At 44.4% G+C, this 19,067-nt stretch overlaps 1 protein-coding gene across 5 annotated transcripts in view; it reads right to left on the bottom strand.

Annotated features, from left to right (window-relative positions):
- Positions 1–4,402: 4,402 nt before the first annotated feature.
- Positions 4,403–19,067, bottom strand: part of LPIN3 (lipin 3) — a 40,875-nt gene continuing 26,210 nt past the window's right edge. For 4 of the 5 annotated variants that reach the window (XM_033153405.1, XM_033153404.1, XM_033153402.1 and 1 more), the window contains exons 9-20: positions 16,253–16,437; positions 15,060–15,156; positions 14,332–14,401; positions 13,289–13,381; positions 11,883–11,932; positions 10,698–10,830; positions 9,222–9,370; positions 8,503–8,589; positions 7,525–7,677; positions 6,474–6,588; positions 6,257–6,360; positions 4,403–5,133 (exon numbers count right to left, since the gene is read on the bottom strand). In XM_033153405.1, coding sequence (XP_033009296.1) covers positions 4,986–5,133; positions 6,257–6,360; positions 6,474–6,588; positions 7,525–7,677; positions 8,503–8,589; positions 9,222–9,370; positions 10,698–10,830; positions 11,883–11,932; positions 13,289–13,381; positions 14,332–14,401; positions 15,060–15,156; positions 16,253–16,437 — 1,384 coding nt within the window. In that variant the 3' untranslated portion in view covers positions 4,403–4,985. The remainder of the gene's footprint in view (positions 5,134–6,256; positions 6,361–6,473; positions 6,589–7,524; positions 7,678–8,502; positions 8,590–9,221; positions 9,371–10,697; positions 10,831–11,882; positions 11,933–13,288; positions 13,382–14,331; positions 14,402–15,059; positions 15,157–16,252; positions 16,438–19,067) is intronic. The other variant, XM_033153406.1, reaches the window with a different exon arrangement.

Raw genomic sequence — 19,067 nt, 5'->3', positions numbered from 1 at the left:
ATGCAAATCCTTAAAAAATGAAACTCCTTATTTAAAATAGGCGTTTAAATGGTATCACAAAAATCAGAAACTATCCTAATCTATAACCTACCGGTATTTCTTGTAGGCTGCTGGTTGGGCGTTTTCTGTGAGCAGAGTTTGAGAAATAATGGTTATGTGACTATCTCTCAGCAATGGTGCTAATGTCTGCATTTATTTCTTAGCTGGGAACTTGAACATTTCGACATTTTTCACAGTTATCTGTTCTCTTAGTTTAAAGACTAAATCACTCTGTGGTTGCTTTCAAGAAACAGGGCATTGTGTCACTTTTGAAGAAAGACTCTGACGTTCATTTGCTGGTCCTGATGGGGTTTCTGCCAATGCTGGTAACAGATCCTGTTCAGTCCAGTTTGTATTTTTTTTAAAAAAAGATATTGTACATTTTGTTCAGATTGTAAAAGTTGAATGACTGTTTGTACTGTTGGGCAGGAGGGAGACTCTCACCAAGGTTTCCGAGATTGGATTACTGTATCTTCTAAACATAAAGAGCCACACACAAAACCCCCCACCTACAAAACATGAGGCTTGAGTTACTGAGAAAATCAAACAACACCCGTCTAGAGTTTGTTTTCCAGATTGCTGGTGGGATATGTGGGTTGCTATATATGGATAAACAGGTGTAGGTTCGTAGCAGTTACAGCATCTACAGCTCTTTGCGTGCAACCACTGCTCAACATTTTCACCGCTTGCGAGAATGAAATCTTTGCTGCTCCTTGAAACCTGCAAGATGCCACTTCCTGCAACTTCTTGAGACATTCCCATCTAGGGCTCAGATCCTTAAGAACCAAAATTCAAAGCTGAATGCATGAGCATTGCTTTCAGTTGTGTAGACCCAGTACTGACCTCCATATTGGCCCAATAGAAGCATAGTTCAAATAGCCTCAGCCTTTATCAGAGCAAGGATTGCATAGGGGCTAAAGGCCGAGTTGCACATGAAGAAGGAGATTATATCAGCAACCTGGGGTTTTTGTTTTTTTGTTGGGCTAAAAGCAGCAGGGAGATTAGAGAAGGGAGAAAAACCTATTTGGATCAGGTCTGTAGCATGGATGGGAAAGTGCTTTAATTGTTAGCAAAACAATACTGAGCTTGTATGCAAAGTTAAATGTCCATGGCCAAAAGTATTAGCCATGCAGAGGGAAAGATTAATTGCATGGCTAATGGAAGCTTTGGCAGGGTGTATGTGTGGGCAGATCAACCAGGGGCATGACAATTGGGGAAAACAACATTATAGTGAATGGTTAGAGATGATGGGATTTGTAATTCAGCAACATCTGGAGAAGACCACAGCAGGTTTCTCATCCCTCCCTTAAGAGATTTCCCTTGTGAATTAAGCAGAAAGACTCCGCTACAAATCTCACAACCAGTTAGCCTTTGGCAAGCCACTCCTTCTCTCAGCTGCATGTGCTGAACACAAACTACCACTCATATCTGCTTGGAACGTGAAGGTTGAGGGCATGCAAAAGGGCTTTGAGGTTTCTTTCTACAACCAAGAGGTATATTAATTTCATGAAATAAATTATGAAATGAAAGGGGAAAATAATTTTGCAGATAAGAGCATTTTCCTCATGCTTGTCATGCCTGTTCTGTGCCAGCCTGCAGCTAATTAAAGGGTCAAAGTGTTTGTCCATTAAAAAACAACCCTGAAATATTAGATTGCACAGATCTCAGTGAGGAAAGATGTCTTGCTTTTTTTCTGAAGCAGAGGTAAATGCAACTTAGTGGAATGGGAAGCAGAAATACTTTCAATAGAAATATGGCAAAAGAATCAGTCTTCTGCTTCAAATTGTAGCCTCAGAGGCTTCAACATACTGTATTTTTCGCTCCATGGGGCTCACCAGACCATAGGGCACACCTCATTTTTAGAGGAGGAAACAAGAAAAAAATATTTTTCTGGTTTTCCTCCTCTAAAAGCCCTGGGTTTTTTTGAGGATCAGCTCAAAGTTTTGCAGCTTTTTTTCCAAAGGGAAAAACCCTGTTTTTTGAGGATCAGCTCAAAGTTTTGCAGCTTTTTTGCAAAGGGAAAAGCCCTGGGTTTTTTGAGGATCAGCTCAGATTTGTGCAGCTTTTTTGCAAAGGGGGAAAAGCAAAGAGGAAAAGCCTCGTTTTAATGGGGTTCAACTCACATTTCTACATCTTCTTAAGGAAAGGGAGCCTTTTCTACAGTTTCCAGACAGATAATCTAATCAGTCAGTCACATGCCCTGGGGAAACAAACAACCTCCCTCTGCAGCACATTCAACAATGGAGGCCTGGGTAAGGGGGCTGGGCTGAAAGTGAGTCGGGGACTCTTATCTCTCTCCCGATCTCTTGCTGATCAGCTGCTGAGCAGGGTCCTTTCAACACCCCCTTTTCTCTTTGTAAAATAAAAAGCATGATCCTCTTTTGGCCCCTGGGCAATTCGGCTCCAGGGACCACCATTCGCTCCATAAGATGCACAGATATTTCCCCTTACTTTTTAGGAGGAAAAAGGTGTCTCTTATGGAGCGAAAAATACGGTACATGATTCGAAAAAAGAAACGACATGGAACTGTATATAATGTAGAGTTCTATTCATAGGCTGGAGGTAAAGCAAGTCAACCCATCAGTTTTCCTCCAAATATGCTAGGATTTTGTGATCAAGGACAGGGCTATGTCTTTAAGCTGGGTGGGTAGCAGCTGCTTATTATGAAAACATCTGGAGTTTTAAGGCTAAGAGAGGTGGAAACCTAGCACATTCTTTTCACATGACACTGGCAATGAATTAAATAGGGAGGCCATTGATGGGCTTCAACCAATATGGATAGGCTTGTGTGTGTGTGTACGTATGTATGTGTACACACACACACACACACACACACCTTTTGCTCTTTCCCCCAGGGAAAATTTCAAACCAAATAATCCATGCTGCACGTAATCTGGTTTTAAGATATGTTGGCCCTATAAATGAGGAAGCCATGGCCCTCCCATACATTGATAAATTCCAACTCCCAGCAGCCCTAGCTGCAATGGCCAATGACCAGGGATGATGGGAGTTGGCTCCTATTGGCACAATGAGACAATGCCTAGGAGCCAAGGTCCCTTCACCTACCCAATAAAATACTTGAGGGGGCCAAGTGCCCCCAAAGTTGATGAGCTTTGCCATTCAAAATGGTGTGTGTGCATTGATTATGGGAGAGCACATCTGCCCCAGCCCCAGTATTTTATTCAGGTTGGCAACACCAATTGTGCCACATCTAAAGGCCAAAGGTCCCCAATCAATCAATTAAAATAAAATAAAATAAAATAATAATATGCTGCCCGTGTGACTGTGTTGCCTCAGCCACTCTGGGCAGCTCCCAACACTCTGGGTGGCTCCTGTTATGGTGATGGGAAACAATATCAAAGGAGGATGAAGTTGCAACTAAGAACTGGAAATCTATTGCTTGGGACAGCAGCAGATGGAAAGCCACTGGTGGTGGCAAACTGAATAGTTTTAAATACGGACCCAGGAAAATGTTTTATAATAAAGTCAGAATATTGGTTCATCCAGCAGAGTAACATTGATTCAGATAGGCAGTAGCTCTGTGTAGTGTCTTGGGCCTTTCCCATCTGATGTTTCTCACTGGATGTGCCCAAGATTGGAGTCCCTCCCTCCTAGTTGGGTGGAAACACAGATTTGATGGAAACCACAAGAGATGCACAAGGCGTTTCAGACATGCAAAAAACTTTATTGCTGCATTTGCACAGTAGAATCCTTTGGCTCCAACGTATAGTAGCTATAGTCTAATCCACCTCTTTGTGCAGTGAAGTACCATCTAGTTTCACAAAAGGAGGCACATAAAAGTGAGGTAGAACAAGAATTGGTGCCTAAGGCTAGAGACTATCTTCACAGCAATGCTGCCAATGTACAGGAGGGAGGGGAGCCTGCAAAACTCCTCCAAAGTGCTCCAGAGCGACTTTACTACTTCTCCACTTCTTCATCATCTGTCCTTATGTGTTTCCTTCCACCTTTTCCCTCCCAACTGCTAATCCAAGTACTTTAAAATGCACATTATTTTGGGGTGGGAGTGGAGGAACGCATCATCACACACCCAGCAGCAAAAGAAAAATTAAATAAAATAATAAGCAGCTACACACACCTTGGGGTATGAGAACAACCACACCCAGTACTTCGGGTATTATTATAACCAGCTAAAACATGGAGCTCATAGTAGCTGAAGATGGTATGATAGAGTTGTCATTGTTTCTGTCCGACTCTCATCGCTGATCAAACCAGATTTGCTGATTTTTTTGAAATGTTAAAATCAATACCTGAGAACTGAGATGGCAGTGGAAGTTGTGTATACTCCAATAGCAAAATCTGCACTTTCAGCTCTTGGCCTGGGCCGGGGATGGGGATGGGGACGGGACACACCACGAGACTCAGATAGACCACCCTATCAAAGATCATTAAGGCACTTAGTGTCCAGGCACATATTGATGCCATTACTGAATACTGACCACAATCCAGACAAGAGCTATTTGACAAAGCCAGAGGAATTCATTGACATAACAGACTGAAGCTCCTAAATGTCCATTAGGTGAGTATTCTTCTCCTGTTCTTCCATCCCAAACCTTGTGGTTTCTGCAGCCATCAACTATGCAAGTCATCAGGCAGAAACAGGAGGAGGGAGACTAGCAGCCATTATTAATATTCAGCCAAATCCAGTGTCACCAACTCTTAAATGCACCCAGGTTACAAGATTGCAGGTAAAATGCATTCTGTCATATGGCATAAACACATCTGTCAAACCCTGGGTTGGGAAATGTATCCCTCCCACACACACACACAAATGGGGAATGGAGTCCTGAGTGTCCCCCTTCCCCCTGCTATCTGAAAGCTCAAGTATTGCACATGGTGGAGAAGATGCTACAAGAGATGTCTGCTGCCTGCCCATTATACTAGAGGACCAACAGTGAAATATGCTTTGGAATGTTGTTGGCTCTGCATCACAAGGCAAAATCTTCAAAGTCAACAGTGGCCAATGGAGATCTCCAGTAAGAGAACTGGCTGAATTCTGGGGAAGCCAATGAAACGCTCACATCCTTGCCAATAGGTGGAAAGAGGAGCTCTACCACCTCACTCAGTCGGTCATATCTAGAAAAAAATAGAATATAAAGGATTAAAGACAGCAAGCCTCCTTCCTCGCACTCTCACCCACTGCCCTGGAAGCACACATCTCCCTTGAATTTCAGTAAGGCAACAAACACAGTTTTATCCACATACAGGGCAGGTAGAAACAACTACCAGTTGGGGATCGGAACAAGCTAAAGGGTGGGACATAACATCCACACTGGGGATGCCACTGAAAATGGCATCCCCATGGCGAGTTCTTTCACCCACCTGTTACTTTTAGTAGTGCTCACCAGGTGACACAATGACATTGCAAGCTTCCACTGTCACCCTCCCCCATCAATGACTGCTGTTGATCAAGGAAAGAAAAACCCAAACATCACACTGTACCATGTTGCACTTAAATGTTACTTGGGCAGGAGGGGAAACTGCTGTTCTGGCTGCAGAGTTTGCTTTTCCTGGATTTTTAAATGCATACTGGTGTGGTATAGTGAGTAGCATGTCAGACTAGGACCTGGGAAGTAAAGGTAAAGGTAAAGGGACTCCTGACCATTAGGTCCAGTCGTGTCCGACTCTGGGGTTGCGGCGCTCATCTCACGTTACTGGTCGAGGGAGCCAGCGTACAGCTTCCGGGTTCATGTGGCCAGCATAACTAAGCCGCTTCTGGCGAACCAGAGCAGCACACGAAACGCCGTTTACCTTCCCGCCGGAGTGGTACCTATTTTTCTACTTGCACTTTTGACGTGCTTTTGAACTGCTAGGTGGGCAGGCCCTGGGACCGAGCAACGGGAGCTCACCCCATTGCAGGGATTCGAACCTCCAACCTTCTGATCAGCAAGCCCTAGGCTCTGTGGTTTAACCCACAGCGCCACCCGCGTCCCAGGACCTGGGAAACCAGGGCTCAAATTTCCACTCCATCATGAAGCTCTTTGGGCAATCAAAGGGTAGTCACCCTCTCTTAGTTTAACCTATTTCACAGAGTTTTTCCGAGGACATTAATGTGGAAAACCACGTATGCCACCTTCAATTCACTTGAGGAAAGGCAGGATATAAATGTAACAACAACATTAAAAGCACCGTGTCTACCGTCTTGCAAAGAGCTTCAAATTCAATGCAGGAAATGCTCCGGTTAAATTGGAAGGCTTACGTTGACTTGTGGATTTTTATGTGCTCCTGTGTCAATTCCCCCTTGGGGTTCACAGTGAATATACGAGTTTCTGGTAACGCCACTTCTTTGTAGGCATGGACATCCTGCTCAGGAGGAAACAGAGGAAGACCAAGGTCATGGGCAAGGCAGGAATTCCCCACAAGGAAGACCCCCCCCTCGCCCCTTCATGCACCAGGTGACCCCCCCCCCCACTCACATTTGGTCTGTTCCCAAAAGCAGCATGGAAAGGCTGCTTGTTGCGGCCAAAGAGGTTCCGGATGTCAGTCAAACAAGCAATTTTGAACACCTCTGGCTTCTTCTCAATCACTTCCCTGTAACGATGGTGGGCAGACATTTCATTAGTACCATGTCGGGGTGCTGCTCCCACCCATCCCCTGGCCAAATAAGGTAAGAATATAAGAGAAAAGAAGAAGAATCGACACCAGCTTTCGCCAGCCTGGCACCTTCTAGATGTTTTGGACTGGAGGTCTCAACAGTCCAAGTCAGCACTGTAGCTCATAACAGTTGGAAGGTGTCTGGCTGGCAGTAGCTGATGTACCCATTCCGTAACAGAATCTAAGAAACAAAACCATAGAGGGACAGAAGGTGAGAATGACTGGGTTTTTAGCCTACATACACAATTGCACCACATTTTCTCTCAATAAATCAGTGGCTGCCATCAGTTATTTTGGGAACAAGTAAAAGTTATTCAGTTCAAGACACTTGTAAGTACAGGTAAAACATTAGTTAAATGAAGGCCATACATTTTAACACCTTACAAAACAAATCGCACATTTACAGTTTGGATGGTTTTGGAAATCCTCTCCCTTGCAAGATGTTGTCTCTCATATTTCATGCACATGATATTAAATGTAAAGGGGAGACCTTTGTGGCTTATTAAGGAATTATTATCTGAGTGTTGGTGTGTATGGATAATTGTTTTGCTGCAATAAAGAATTCCGTATTGTTAACACTTTCTTTTCTCTTTAACTTGGTTTTCAGTTGCAATGTTTGTGTGTGTGCACGCGCTAAAGATCGTTTGTGTCTTTGTTGAATTTGTTGTTTCCATGCATTAAATGGAAAATATGCATTCCAAAGCATAAAATGTTCCCCAAATATATCCCCATGTGCTTAATTAGCTTCCTGTCCTTCTCTACATTGGAGAAGACAAAGCAAGCAGAAAATGGTGAAACACCAAAGTCCAGCTGCACAAAGTAAACAAGCTATGTCGCATCAACACATGGTGAGGGATGGAAAAGGGAACTTACCTATGAAAGGCTGAGATGAGACTGCTGGGTGCCAACAGTATGGGACCTTTGGGGAGCACACAACCCTGGTCATTGACACATGTCAGGTATCCTTTGGTGATATGTGCCATGCCAATGGATCTGGCTGAACAGTAAAGAAACTTGTATCCATTCCTGGAACGAAGGTATAATTAAAACAAGTACCGGTAAAATATCTGCATAATGCCCAGACCCTTTGGGTCACATCCACACCATATACAGTATTTAAAAACACTTTTATACCAGTTTAACAGTCATGGCTTCTCCCAAAGAACTCTGGGAGCTGTAGTTTGTTATGGTTCTCCTAGCAGCTCTCAGCACCCTTTACAAACTACAGTCCCCAAGATTCTTTGGGAGGTATGGTATGAATGCAAATGATCTTAGTCTCTACCTCCAGTTTCAATGGCTTGATTTTAATTACTCACACCCATTCCTTACTCTTATGAGTAAAGCAAGGCTGTAGTTTGGAGTGCTGAAATATTTCTCAAAGACCCCTCTAATGCCAATAACATTTGCCTTTTAAAAGTCATTGTCACCCCTCTCCCATTCTGCTGCTGCTTCATTGCCCTTGTCATATTGGAAGAAAGGAGGGATATAAGCAAAAGAACATACATTTTAAAAAAAAAAACTATGATAGAGACATAGGAAAATAGTATTAGCAGAATGCAGACATTGTTTAAAGGAGACTGGTTTTAAAAGATATCACTTCCTAGATGAGTTGCCAAGGGTATCAAGAAGTATAAAACCTCTTTAACAAACTGAGCAGGGGGAAAGGAAGAAAATTACATTCTCACCTGCTGAGCAGTTGTGAAACATATCTGAATAAAAAAGTATATACTACTCTCCAGTGATTTTACATACTTGGACACATTAATCTGGTGAAACCAGTAAGTAGACATTGCTCTCACCTAAGTGACAAGTTCACCACCAAAGATGAACTACATAGTAGCTACAACTTACAAGTGGATTTTGTGGAAGAGCTTTGCAATGCCTTGGTGGGTCCAGTCTTTCCCAAGGTGTGGCAAGATATGCCCTAGAGCATCAGACCTAATGGGAAGAGGAATAATGAGAAACATGTGCATATAAAACAACTATGAACTCCTTGCAGTGTAGCTCATGGTTCAGGTTCTACCTTATAGTGAAAATCTGATGACTGTTATATGTTCTTATGTGGGATTTGGCAACAAATTGTTACAGAGCTTCCTCATTTCCTAAGGGAAAAGCTTCGGTTTAGAGCTTCAGTCAGGCACTTAGCCATGCCACCCTCCAGGATAGTACAGTGGTGCCCCGCTAGACGAATGCCTCGCTAGACGAAAAACTCGCTAGACGAACGGCATTCGCTAGCGGAAGGCTGCCCCGCAAGACAAAAAAGTCAATGGGGCTGCCTCGCATGACGAAAAAAAAAAAATTCGGCACGAAAACCTCCGTGCTGCATTGCCACTTCGCTAGACGAATGATACTTAACATTCCATGGCTGCTAGAAACATGTGAGCCTGCACAGTCCTCATTAGGTTATTTTGGGTGGGAGCTTTCACTGCCCATTTCAGTATTTTGTTTTTGCTTCCCAGTGCATGTTGACACTTTGCTTTTGTTTCTCAGCAGCCCCATTTTGCCTCCAATCCTGCTGGCATGATGGCACCATGTTCAGTGTTAGTGGGAGTGATGCCAAAGGGACTTACCTGGTGATAGTTCCATCAATATCAGAGATCACCACCTTGTCATCCCAGTTCCATAGATAGATGTTGGCTTCACAACGACATGTGCCCTGGTACTGAGTGGTCACGCTGAACGCTACCTCATTGACACCGTCTCTCAGGTTGAGACTTTTCTACAGTAAAGAGAGATTTAAAGGGGGAAAAAACCCACCATGTTCAGCATCTGTCCATTGCTGTTAGTGTAGATTAGCCATCACAGAGTGGATTATTATTATTATTATTTTATTTTTTTAAAAAACAGTCAGGGGGAAAGGGATGCAATTAGTGGCAATGATGAAGGATGATCTACACCATTCTTATACCGCTATATCTCTAAGTGACGTATAGAAAACTGAAGCAACCACAGACAACAAACAAAAATATTACAAAAATACATGAGGTTACAGGGAAACAGGCAGAGGGCCTTCTCGGTAGTGGTGCCTGCCCTGTGGAATGCCCTCCCATCAGATGTCAAGGAAATAAAAAACTGACTTTTAGAAGACATCTGAAAGCAGCCCCGTTTAGGGAAGTTTTTAACAACTGGTGTTTTAATGTATTTTTTAATGTTTTGTTGGAAGCCGCCCAGAGTGGCTGGGGAAACCCAGCCAGATGGGCGGGGTATATAAAAAAATTATATTATTATATAAAAATGTTAGTGTGTGTGTGTGTGTGTGTGTGTGTGTGTGTGTGTGTGTCAGTTCATTTTCCTTCTGATACACCCTCCCTCTCAGCCTCCAGGTTCTTACTCCAGGTCCAAACAAATTTTCAGACCCCCCCACAAAAGTCTCGTGACAAGACGTGTTCCTAGTAATAGTAGACATCACCCTAGTCTCTCAGTCTAGACTTGCTTTTCATGGCCTGTCTCAAGGTGGATGGTATTTCCTCAGCCTGCCCACCGCTGTGTCTCATTCAACTGCACTCTCCACACCAAGTTCCAGACGTGGCAGGTTTGTTGAGTTTCCCAGGGAGTCCAAAGGCTGGGGAAAGTGCCCTCCTCTACTCATAGCTCTTTCTTAACCCTCTGCCCTCTCCTCCTCCAGCTTGCAATAATAATGGGAGTTTTTTCTTCTTCTTCTAAGGGCGATTGCCATGTCCTTACCAAGATGGTGGGGAGCAGAGAAGGCTTTAAATTTATTGTCCTCACATGCTGCAGTTCCAATGACAATCACTCATAACCTCAGCCTAGTATTTATTTTTTTTAAAAAACTACAGCTGCTGCTCTTGTGCCATTAATGTGATGTGTAGTTAGGCCCTTAACATCCAAAAGTCATTGGGATCTACATCCAAAAGTCATTGGGATCTAACTCATAGTTAAGGGGTTTGAGCTGTAATTGCAAAGGATCGTCCAGAAATTCCAATGAGGCAAGCCTGTTTGGAGGTCCATCTCTCAAAGCAAAGAAGTCACATTAATACATACAAAAGGCAACAAGGGGGGGGGGAGAACCCCTTAAAACTACATACAATTTGATCTGAAGAGAGCCTTAGGGATTTCTTGTAGGTTGGAAGAAACTTCTGTGTGAGAGCATCTGGTACGGGTCTCTCCCCTCGGCCTGAGGATATAGAGTCGTCATCACTGGATGAACCATCATCTCTTCTGCAGTACAAAGAAGCAGAATGAGAATTTCAAGAGTGAAAATGGGGCAAAGATCAAGAATAGCAGCCAAATCCCAAAGAGCAGGAAAATGGCTATTCACTATTTGAGGGGGAAACAGAGATGTCACCCTACATAATTCTGGGGAATCTGAAATGAGTCGAGGTCATCATCTAAGCCACTAGAGGCTGCTGGACTCCCAGTTCCCACCAGTCCCAGCCAGCACTGCAAATGGTCATGGATAATCAACTCCCATGGATAGTAAACGCTAGCAACATCTGGAGGGCAAAAAGTTCTCATTCCTGTCCTAAGCAGTTACCAGCAAGCATAAACTTGCCTAGATGTTAAGTAGTAGATGCTACATGAAAAAAGTGTGATGAAATTCATGGAGGATGATGCCATCAATGACCATGATGGCTAAGCTCTGCCTCCATGATCCGAGGCTAGTGATGTTTCCAAATACCAGTTGCTAGAACCCACAGGAGGGGAGAGTGCTCTTGTGTTTGGGGGTCTTGCTTTGTGAGTTTTCCACTGTGAGAAGAGGATGCTGAACTAGATGGGCTCTTGGCCTGATCCAGCAGGCCCTTCTTATGTTCTTAAGCATTGTTCTCCAAAGGCTGTAATACAATATCCAGAATAAACTTGGGTCTAGAAAACACAGCAATCTTCCTGAGAAACAAAGAGCAGAAGCATTTCATAGAACCATTGTCAGGCAAGTTTCCATGTTAAACAATGAAAGGGAAGGGAAGGAATGTTCGTAGCTCAATGATGCAGCATCTGCTTACAGAAGATCCCAGTTTCAATCCCCAGAATTTACAGGTAAGGCTGGGAAAGGCTCTCTGTCTGAAACCCTGGAAAATTGCTGTCAGGAGATGCAGACAATACAGGTGTATATGGCCCAATTAGTTCAGGGACTGAGACTGCTTCGTTTTGCAAGATTTAAAAATAAAGATGGTTTCCTCATTATAACTTTTAAAAAGCGAAAAACAAAACCAGTAAATTTGTCCTTTGGTACCCTGAACATTGCTTCACCTCAGGGCATGCTGACATCTTACCTCCGCAGTGAGGAATTAGCTCTACTAGATTTCTGTGCGGTGGATTCATGCTGTGGACACAAGAGATTGGAAATCACTAATCTTCTTTAAGCAACAGTTAGAGCAGCAAACCAAAGTCTCAGGCACACCGCAAAGAAGCAGGTGCAATGGCATCTCCAAGCACAGACAAATATACCAAAGGAAATATTATTTCTCCAGGGGTGAAGGAACTCGTGGACCTCAAGCTATTGCTGGATTCTCAACAGCCTTAAAGAGGAATTTCAAGGAGCACAGGTGTTCACAACTATAGGCAATAACCCTCATTTTAACGCTGAGGAATCAGTGGGAGGAGGATCATCCAACCAAGTATGGCCATGTGAGCTTGGATATACTGGGAGCACTTTGACATAGCATCTCCAACACATATGGAAGGAACAAGTCTGAAAATGGGCCCTTAGCACTTTTTAATAATGCAGAAAGGTGAAAGTGAAAAGGCAATTATAGACAGATTGTCTATCTATTTCTGGTTCAGAATATTGGGTTCAGAGTCAGCCCTCCTCTGCTGGAGGATGTTTGCAATTCTAGCAGCTAAGCTGTCATGTTGTGCAGAAGCTAGGCCTTTGTATCTGGTATTTTGACATTGTAACAACACTGACATTTTATTTATCCACTGATGTCTCACAGAGCTTGAGTCAGGAGGGGTTGTGTGCTATTGTTATTATTTTTCGGGGCGGGGAGGAATGCTAGTGAAGCTAGTGAAGAGACAGGGTGACTAAAGGAAGTTGACCTGAGAAGCAGGAGCCTGAGGAAATAATGGCCAGTGGAGACAGCAAATTCCCAGAATTATTTGGTCAGGGGGGAGCCAAACCTGATTAAAGTGGAATATCAGCCCTGAGTGCTCACAGGAAGGACAGATTCTGAAGCTGAGGCTCCAATACTTTGGCCACCTCCCTGGAAGAGAAGACTCCCTGGAAAAGACCCTGGTGTTGGGAAAGATGGAGGGCACAAGGAGAAGAGGACGGCAGAGGACAAGATGGTTGGACAGTGTTCTTGAAGCTACCAATATGAGTCTGACCAAACTGGGGAAGGCAGTGGAAGACAGGAGTGCCTGGCGTGCTCTGGTCCATGGGGTCATGAAGAGTCGGACACGACTAAACAACAATCAGCACTTTAAGTGTAAGGTGTGAATGTGACCTCTGCCTCCTCCAAATCTACCTCTGCAGCACTGAAGAGACTGTATCACAGCTTTTTCCTGTGCTTGAGTTAGAATTTTATCCAAAGGCAAAATATTCCAGTTTCACATTCATGTTAGCTAATCCCAAATTGAAGTTCAGCTCCAGATCAGCTGCCTACAGAAGTTCAGACCAAAATGTTGCAATGTTTCCTTCCCACAGCATAACTTCATAGAATCATGGTGCACAAAGTACCTCCTCATGTGAAAGCTCTCTTCGCCGCCAGGAAAACCACCATCTGCCACCCTTCTTGGGCATCTTTTCCTTCATGAGCCTGTCGACAGTACTCTGATGACATGAAGAGAAAACGAGTGGTGAATTAGGTTCAACCCCAAATGAGATCATCCACATACCATGACAGGATGTTCTTACTACCTTAATTAAAAACAGCAATTGATTAGTCATACAGATGTAGGATATGCCCTAGATTCCAGAGTAGCCAGTATCAAATGCTTAGGCCCCATCTGCATTACACATTTAAAGCAGTATTATTCCACTTTGAAATAGTCACAATTGTCCACAAAGAATCATGGGAGCTTCAGTTTGCTAAGGGTGCTGAGAGAAGACCCCTATTCCGCACACAGAGCAAGAATTGTAGCTCTGTCAGGGCAACAGGGGTCTCCTCTCAGCTATCCCAGCAGAAGAAATATGACCAAGCTGGCAGAGAGGTCAAAAGGTGTATTCTTAGCCCCCAGAATGAACAGCTGATCAACCAATGCCAACACAGAACTGGCACCAGGTTGTCTTCCAAACTGGAAGTGCAGAGAATTATGAGGCATTACAAAGATTTACTAAAGTTTCTGTGGGGTGAGAAGGTGCAATTTAGCCGAGGAGAATGCCCATGCATATAGAGACAGGACACGTCAAAGTCAGCTTAGAAATTCTTGCTCTAGAAGACAGGAGGTACCAGCTGGTCAGTGATCTGGAAGACAGGAGGTAAGAAAACCTCTGCTGTGTCAAGACTCTAACAATCAAGGTAAAGTGAAAATAAAGGCTTTTAAAAGGCTGGTAAACCAACCAAAGTCAGAAATTTGGTACTCATAGCCACTGTGAGCTATGTGACAATGATGTATCCAAAAATAACCCCATGCTATGCACTTGCTCCTTTCCATCTAGAGCTGGCTGTCTCCAGATATTAAACATTTGTGCCAAAGCATTCTTTGATTTTTGAGACCTATGAGCTTAAACAAGACATTTCAGTTCTCCAACTTTGTACAGTGTAGACTACTTTAGCTTACCTTGGGAAGGTCCTTTTGGAAAGCTTGTAAGGAGAGGAGCATAGGGGCTGCAACTGCCCAGTTATAATATCTGCAAGCAAAGAGAGGGGAAGAAATTTCACTCTGTCTGTAGCCCCATTCATGTGGTAGCAAAGCATTGAGATATGGATGTACCAGTGAGGATGCAGCATGAAAAGACATGCATTCAGAACACTCCTACACACACACACACACACCTGGGCTCACTGCCACCTCATGGGGAACCCAAACTGTTATAATTCCACAACAGATAGAAAGCTGAAATTTGGCATACACTGCCCAAGACGACTCTAAAAATGGCATATTGGTAAGGCCTTCCTCTGGACAGTGCAGCATGAATTCTACCCCATAATTGCAGCCATTCGCACATGCACTAAAAGCCAAGCCCAGCACACCTTATTTTTACTGTTGTCAGTGACAGTGAGCTCATAATGAAGGGCTGTGGGACTTCATACATGTCAGCAAATTTTAGATTGTACAGGGAGTATTTTCAGCGCAGACAGAACACAACACACACAGCAGAATAAGAGAAGAATGAAAGTCCCACCTTCATCTTTGATGGATGTGGGCAGTGGGAGGCAGATTTCAAGCAATAGCCAATAATTTCTCTAGGCTCACATAATAGAAGCTGATTGATGTGGGCATGCATATTTGCACACGTAAAGCAGTTATGGGGGAGAAGCAGAGCAGAAACTGCTCCTTCTACTAACTTCTTGTGGATCTGGATCACCAAATTTGGGTCCTCGAGTATTGCTGTGTTGTCCACAAACTCTTGGTAGGAAACTATGTGCTTCGTGAACTTCTCAGCTAGAAATGGAAGGGAGAGAGAAATACATGCCAGTTGGCCAGCAACCCTCCAGCGACTTGCAAAGCTGGTGGTGGCTGCTAACTAGAGGATCACGACAAACAAGGAGCCGCTCCACCTTGCCAGCAGTAGGGTGGAGCCACCCTCTCAACTCCAGCTTCACTGGAGTTTACTGAGACAGTGCTGGGGCAGGACAGCGCTGAGGATGGAGGTACACAGGCACACCCGTGAAGCCAATCTGGCACTGCAAACGGTGCACTTCCACAATCCCGATCGTGCTGCCCCCTTCCCAGCCCCCTCCAGGTAAGCTGCAGTGGTGACAGTGTCAGGAGGGGGGCTCGTCCCCACCACACCGGCCACTGCTGGCCATGACTCCCATACAGACACGTCATCATGCTTAGTACCCTTAAGAGCTTATCTACACACACAAACTTTTGTTGCTGTTATGCCAGTTATCCTGCCATGGTTTCCCCGCAGGGAATCCTGCAAAATTCAGTTTGGGTGAGGGGGCCAAGGATGCTTGTTCACGTGATGGAACAACAGCTCCTGGGGAGAAGGACAGACACTTAGACCTAATAAGGTCTGTGGTGTAGATATGTTTCCCCAAATTCCCCTTTACTAGGGCTCTCGTTTCACACAAGCATATTTCCATTTTAAGACACAGCCTGGCAAGGAGTCATAGGGCAAATCCACTATGGTGTGTAGAAGACCAGCTGGCCTGCCATTCACTTTTCCAGCAGCTTGAAGCAGGTTTTCTATTTCTTTTTTTAGCCTTAGCTGGGTTCTGAATAACCAGCTGCAAGGAAGGTGGGTGGGTGGGGATGTACCATGCAGAAACAGAGTGTGCCACCTCTGCCTCCTGCAGTTACCACACTCTCCTAGGAATAAAAACAGTAATGTGGGGCAGACAGTGCTCCCCCCCCTCCAAAACAAAAAACAAAAACTGGGCAGCATCAAACCTCCCCACCCCCAACCAAGGAACAAAAAGTCCAAACCAATCTGTTATGAGGGGCGGGAGGCCTTAGCGAGCACAAAGATGTGCCTGAAGGCCTTGTGAGGCACCACACACTAGAATTATTCCCTCTCCTTCAGACGTACCATGAGATAATTCCCCATCATCCCCAAGACCTCCACAGACAGACAGGAGCATGTGAGGCACCCGGCTGCTTTCTGAAGGCTCCGAGAGACTATCTGCGCTGTTGTCAACAGTAGTAGCAGCAGCACAATGCTCAGAGGAGAAGCTGCCAGGGTCAGATTGTACTTGGCCACTCAGCTCAGCATCACTGACAACAGAAGAACAAAGCATTGATACCATGCAGGCCACTCAGTTACTACATTTCTTTCAATAACTGAACAAAAGTGAGAAAGGAGAAGGCAGCAGGACCCTGGTATTTTAGGAAGTTCTCCCTGGTTTTAATTATCTGGTCGGTAATATTAAGGTTCCTTCTTATTTCAGAATGTTGCAGTTGCACTCAAGTGCACAGCTTTCTCAAGAGCTGTCAAGCCACCAACTCAAGAGAGCCACTTTGACTGACATGGGTGGAGCCGCATCTGTGGGTGGCTCCCATTTCAGCCCAGGTACAACAGAGGCTTCTGCGCACGTGATACATTCCAACATCATGCGGATGCTGCTTGTATGGTACGTAATCACATAATCACAGGGTGGATAAACATCCAATTAATATATATATAAATATTTCTCTGGGGGGGGGGAAAGAAATGCAAATGCCACGTTTCCCTTAAAGAATGATTTGGCTAATATGAAATGATCGGAATACAAACTTGTCGGTAAAGAGCTGGTTTGCTCATAATGCTAAATCATGGTTTAGCATTAATGTGCATGGGCACTGGGCTTCTGCATTCTCCCTTCCCTCTTGCAGCACAGCCATGAGGAGACTGGAAGCATTTGCTGCAGTTTGCCATGATGTCCAAAGCGGGGCAAACTACAGTTAGTTTTTTACTTTTATAAGAATTTATTGACATTTTTACTTATAACAACATACAACCTTAACCACACCTACATTTATACACATACAAAACAAATACAATTACACATCTTATACAAAAATTGCCATGATTTTTCTTCTTAATTAGACATCTACAAAAAAAAAATTTCTTTTTCCAATCTTGACAGTTGACTTCCCCTGCCTTTTCACCTTCGAGTTTATATCCATAATCTACTTTTTAACCTCTTCATTTTAAAAAAAAAAAAATTAAACTTAATTATATATATAGAGTAAAACATTCATCTTAATCTTCATCTTAGTCTTAATCATCTTAATCTATAAACTTAAACCACTTAAAATGACTTCATTTATACTACTTCCTTATAAATCCTCACAAATCATCCTCATCAAATCTATCTCTTCTATCCTTTGAACTGCTGCTAATAACATATAAACTTGAAATATCTCTTATCATATTCAAACAAATAATAAAACAAACTATTGTTGACAGTGTTCACCCTCCGATTTCAAAATACCATAACAGATTGCTTTAGATTTTACTTAATACTTCACCCCACACCCCCTCTGTCCATTCTTCTTCTCCTGCTGGCATCAGCACTGAACTTCCATGCAACTTCCCTCTCCCAACGTCCACAGATCCAGGCACAGTCCAAAGCTCTCCTTGCCACGAGCTCCGAGGTATCCAACTCTCCCTCTCTCAGCTTCTCCGGTTCTTTGTAGCATTCCTTTTCTTCTTGTAAATACCTTAATTCTCTGTCCCTGGCCCCCGAGCTCACACCTCGGGGACTGGATATAGCAAATCTTAACATCGCCTTGGGGCTGCCACCCCCAACAAGCGAATTTCTTCTCCGAAGTAGCTCATTCATTTCTTCCCATCTTTCCATCCATCCTCTCAGCTCTTTGACAAGATTTCCTTCCAAAGTGTCAAAAGTTTTGTTAGCCTCCTCTGTGGGCAGTTGGTTCCATTTCAGACCCCCACACAAGACTTTGACTTTTCTGTAAATTAGTTCCACCTTCAAGGCAGTGAGCCTTTGTTCATCTGTTAGTCCAGAGTTCAATACCAGTTCAAGGACGAAACCCAGCATACTGGCAGAGGAGGAGGAAGTGGGTATCATATTTCTTCTCCTGTCTCTTTGTTCGTCGCCATTTTCCTAAGCTGGAGCGCAAACACCGCAACTTTAAATAGAGATATTTTCCGCTAGTTAGCTTCCCAAGAAAAAAGTTTACCAGTCTCATGTATCGATTTTAGATACTTTATAACCAGTTCTGTGGCAGCAATCCCTCAAATTGGTTAATTTCTTAGGCTCGAAGGGAGGGAGGCAGGCTGCCTTTCTCCTTCCCCCCGGATCGTTCCAAAAACACGATTTCTGCCAAGATTATTTACTCACGACCACCGGGTTCCTTTAGCTCCATTCTTCACAGGTAGAACTTGGTCGCTCACCGCGGGCTTTGCCGCCGCATTTGCATCCCGGTTGGGGCATATCCCCGTAAGCCCGGCTCCGTTGTCCCTTCACCCCCACTCCCCCTTTACAGGGGGGTAGGGGAAGGGTTCGGAGCCTCCGCGGGCACAGCCGGGGAGCCCAGGGTGCGGGACGCTCTTCCCGCACCCCAACCGGAGCCGCGCGCTGCGGTAGCGCGGCTCCTAACCCCCGGGATGGATCGGGCGCCTCGCAGCCGAAGCAGCCCCGACCACCCGCTATGGCTTTTTTAACTATGGTTTGTCCAAACAAGCTAGGACAGGGGTCGGCAAACCAATGTGGTGTAGTGGTTAAAAGCAGTAGACATGTAATCTGGTGAACCGGGTTCATGTCCCCGCTCCTCCACATGCAGCTGCTGGGTGACCTTGGGCTAGTCACAAGTCTCTCAGCCTCACTCACCTCAGAGTGTTTGTTGTGGGGGAGGAAGGGAAAGGAGATTGTTAGTCGTTTTGAGACTCCTTCGGGTAG

Source organism: Lacerta agilis, chromosome 6, assembly GCF_009819535.1.
Source record: "Lacerta agilis isolate rLacAgi1 chromosome 6, rLacAgi1.pri, whole genome shotgun sequence".
In the NCBI taxonomy this organism is placed as follows: Eukaryota; Metazoa; Chordata; class Lepidosauria; order Squamata; family Lacertidae; genus Lacerta; species Lacerta agilis.
Note: the sequence above shows the minus strand (reverse complement) of the source record. Positions and strands in the feature narration are given on the sequence as shown.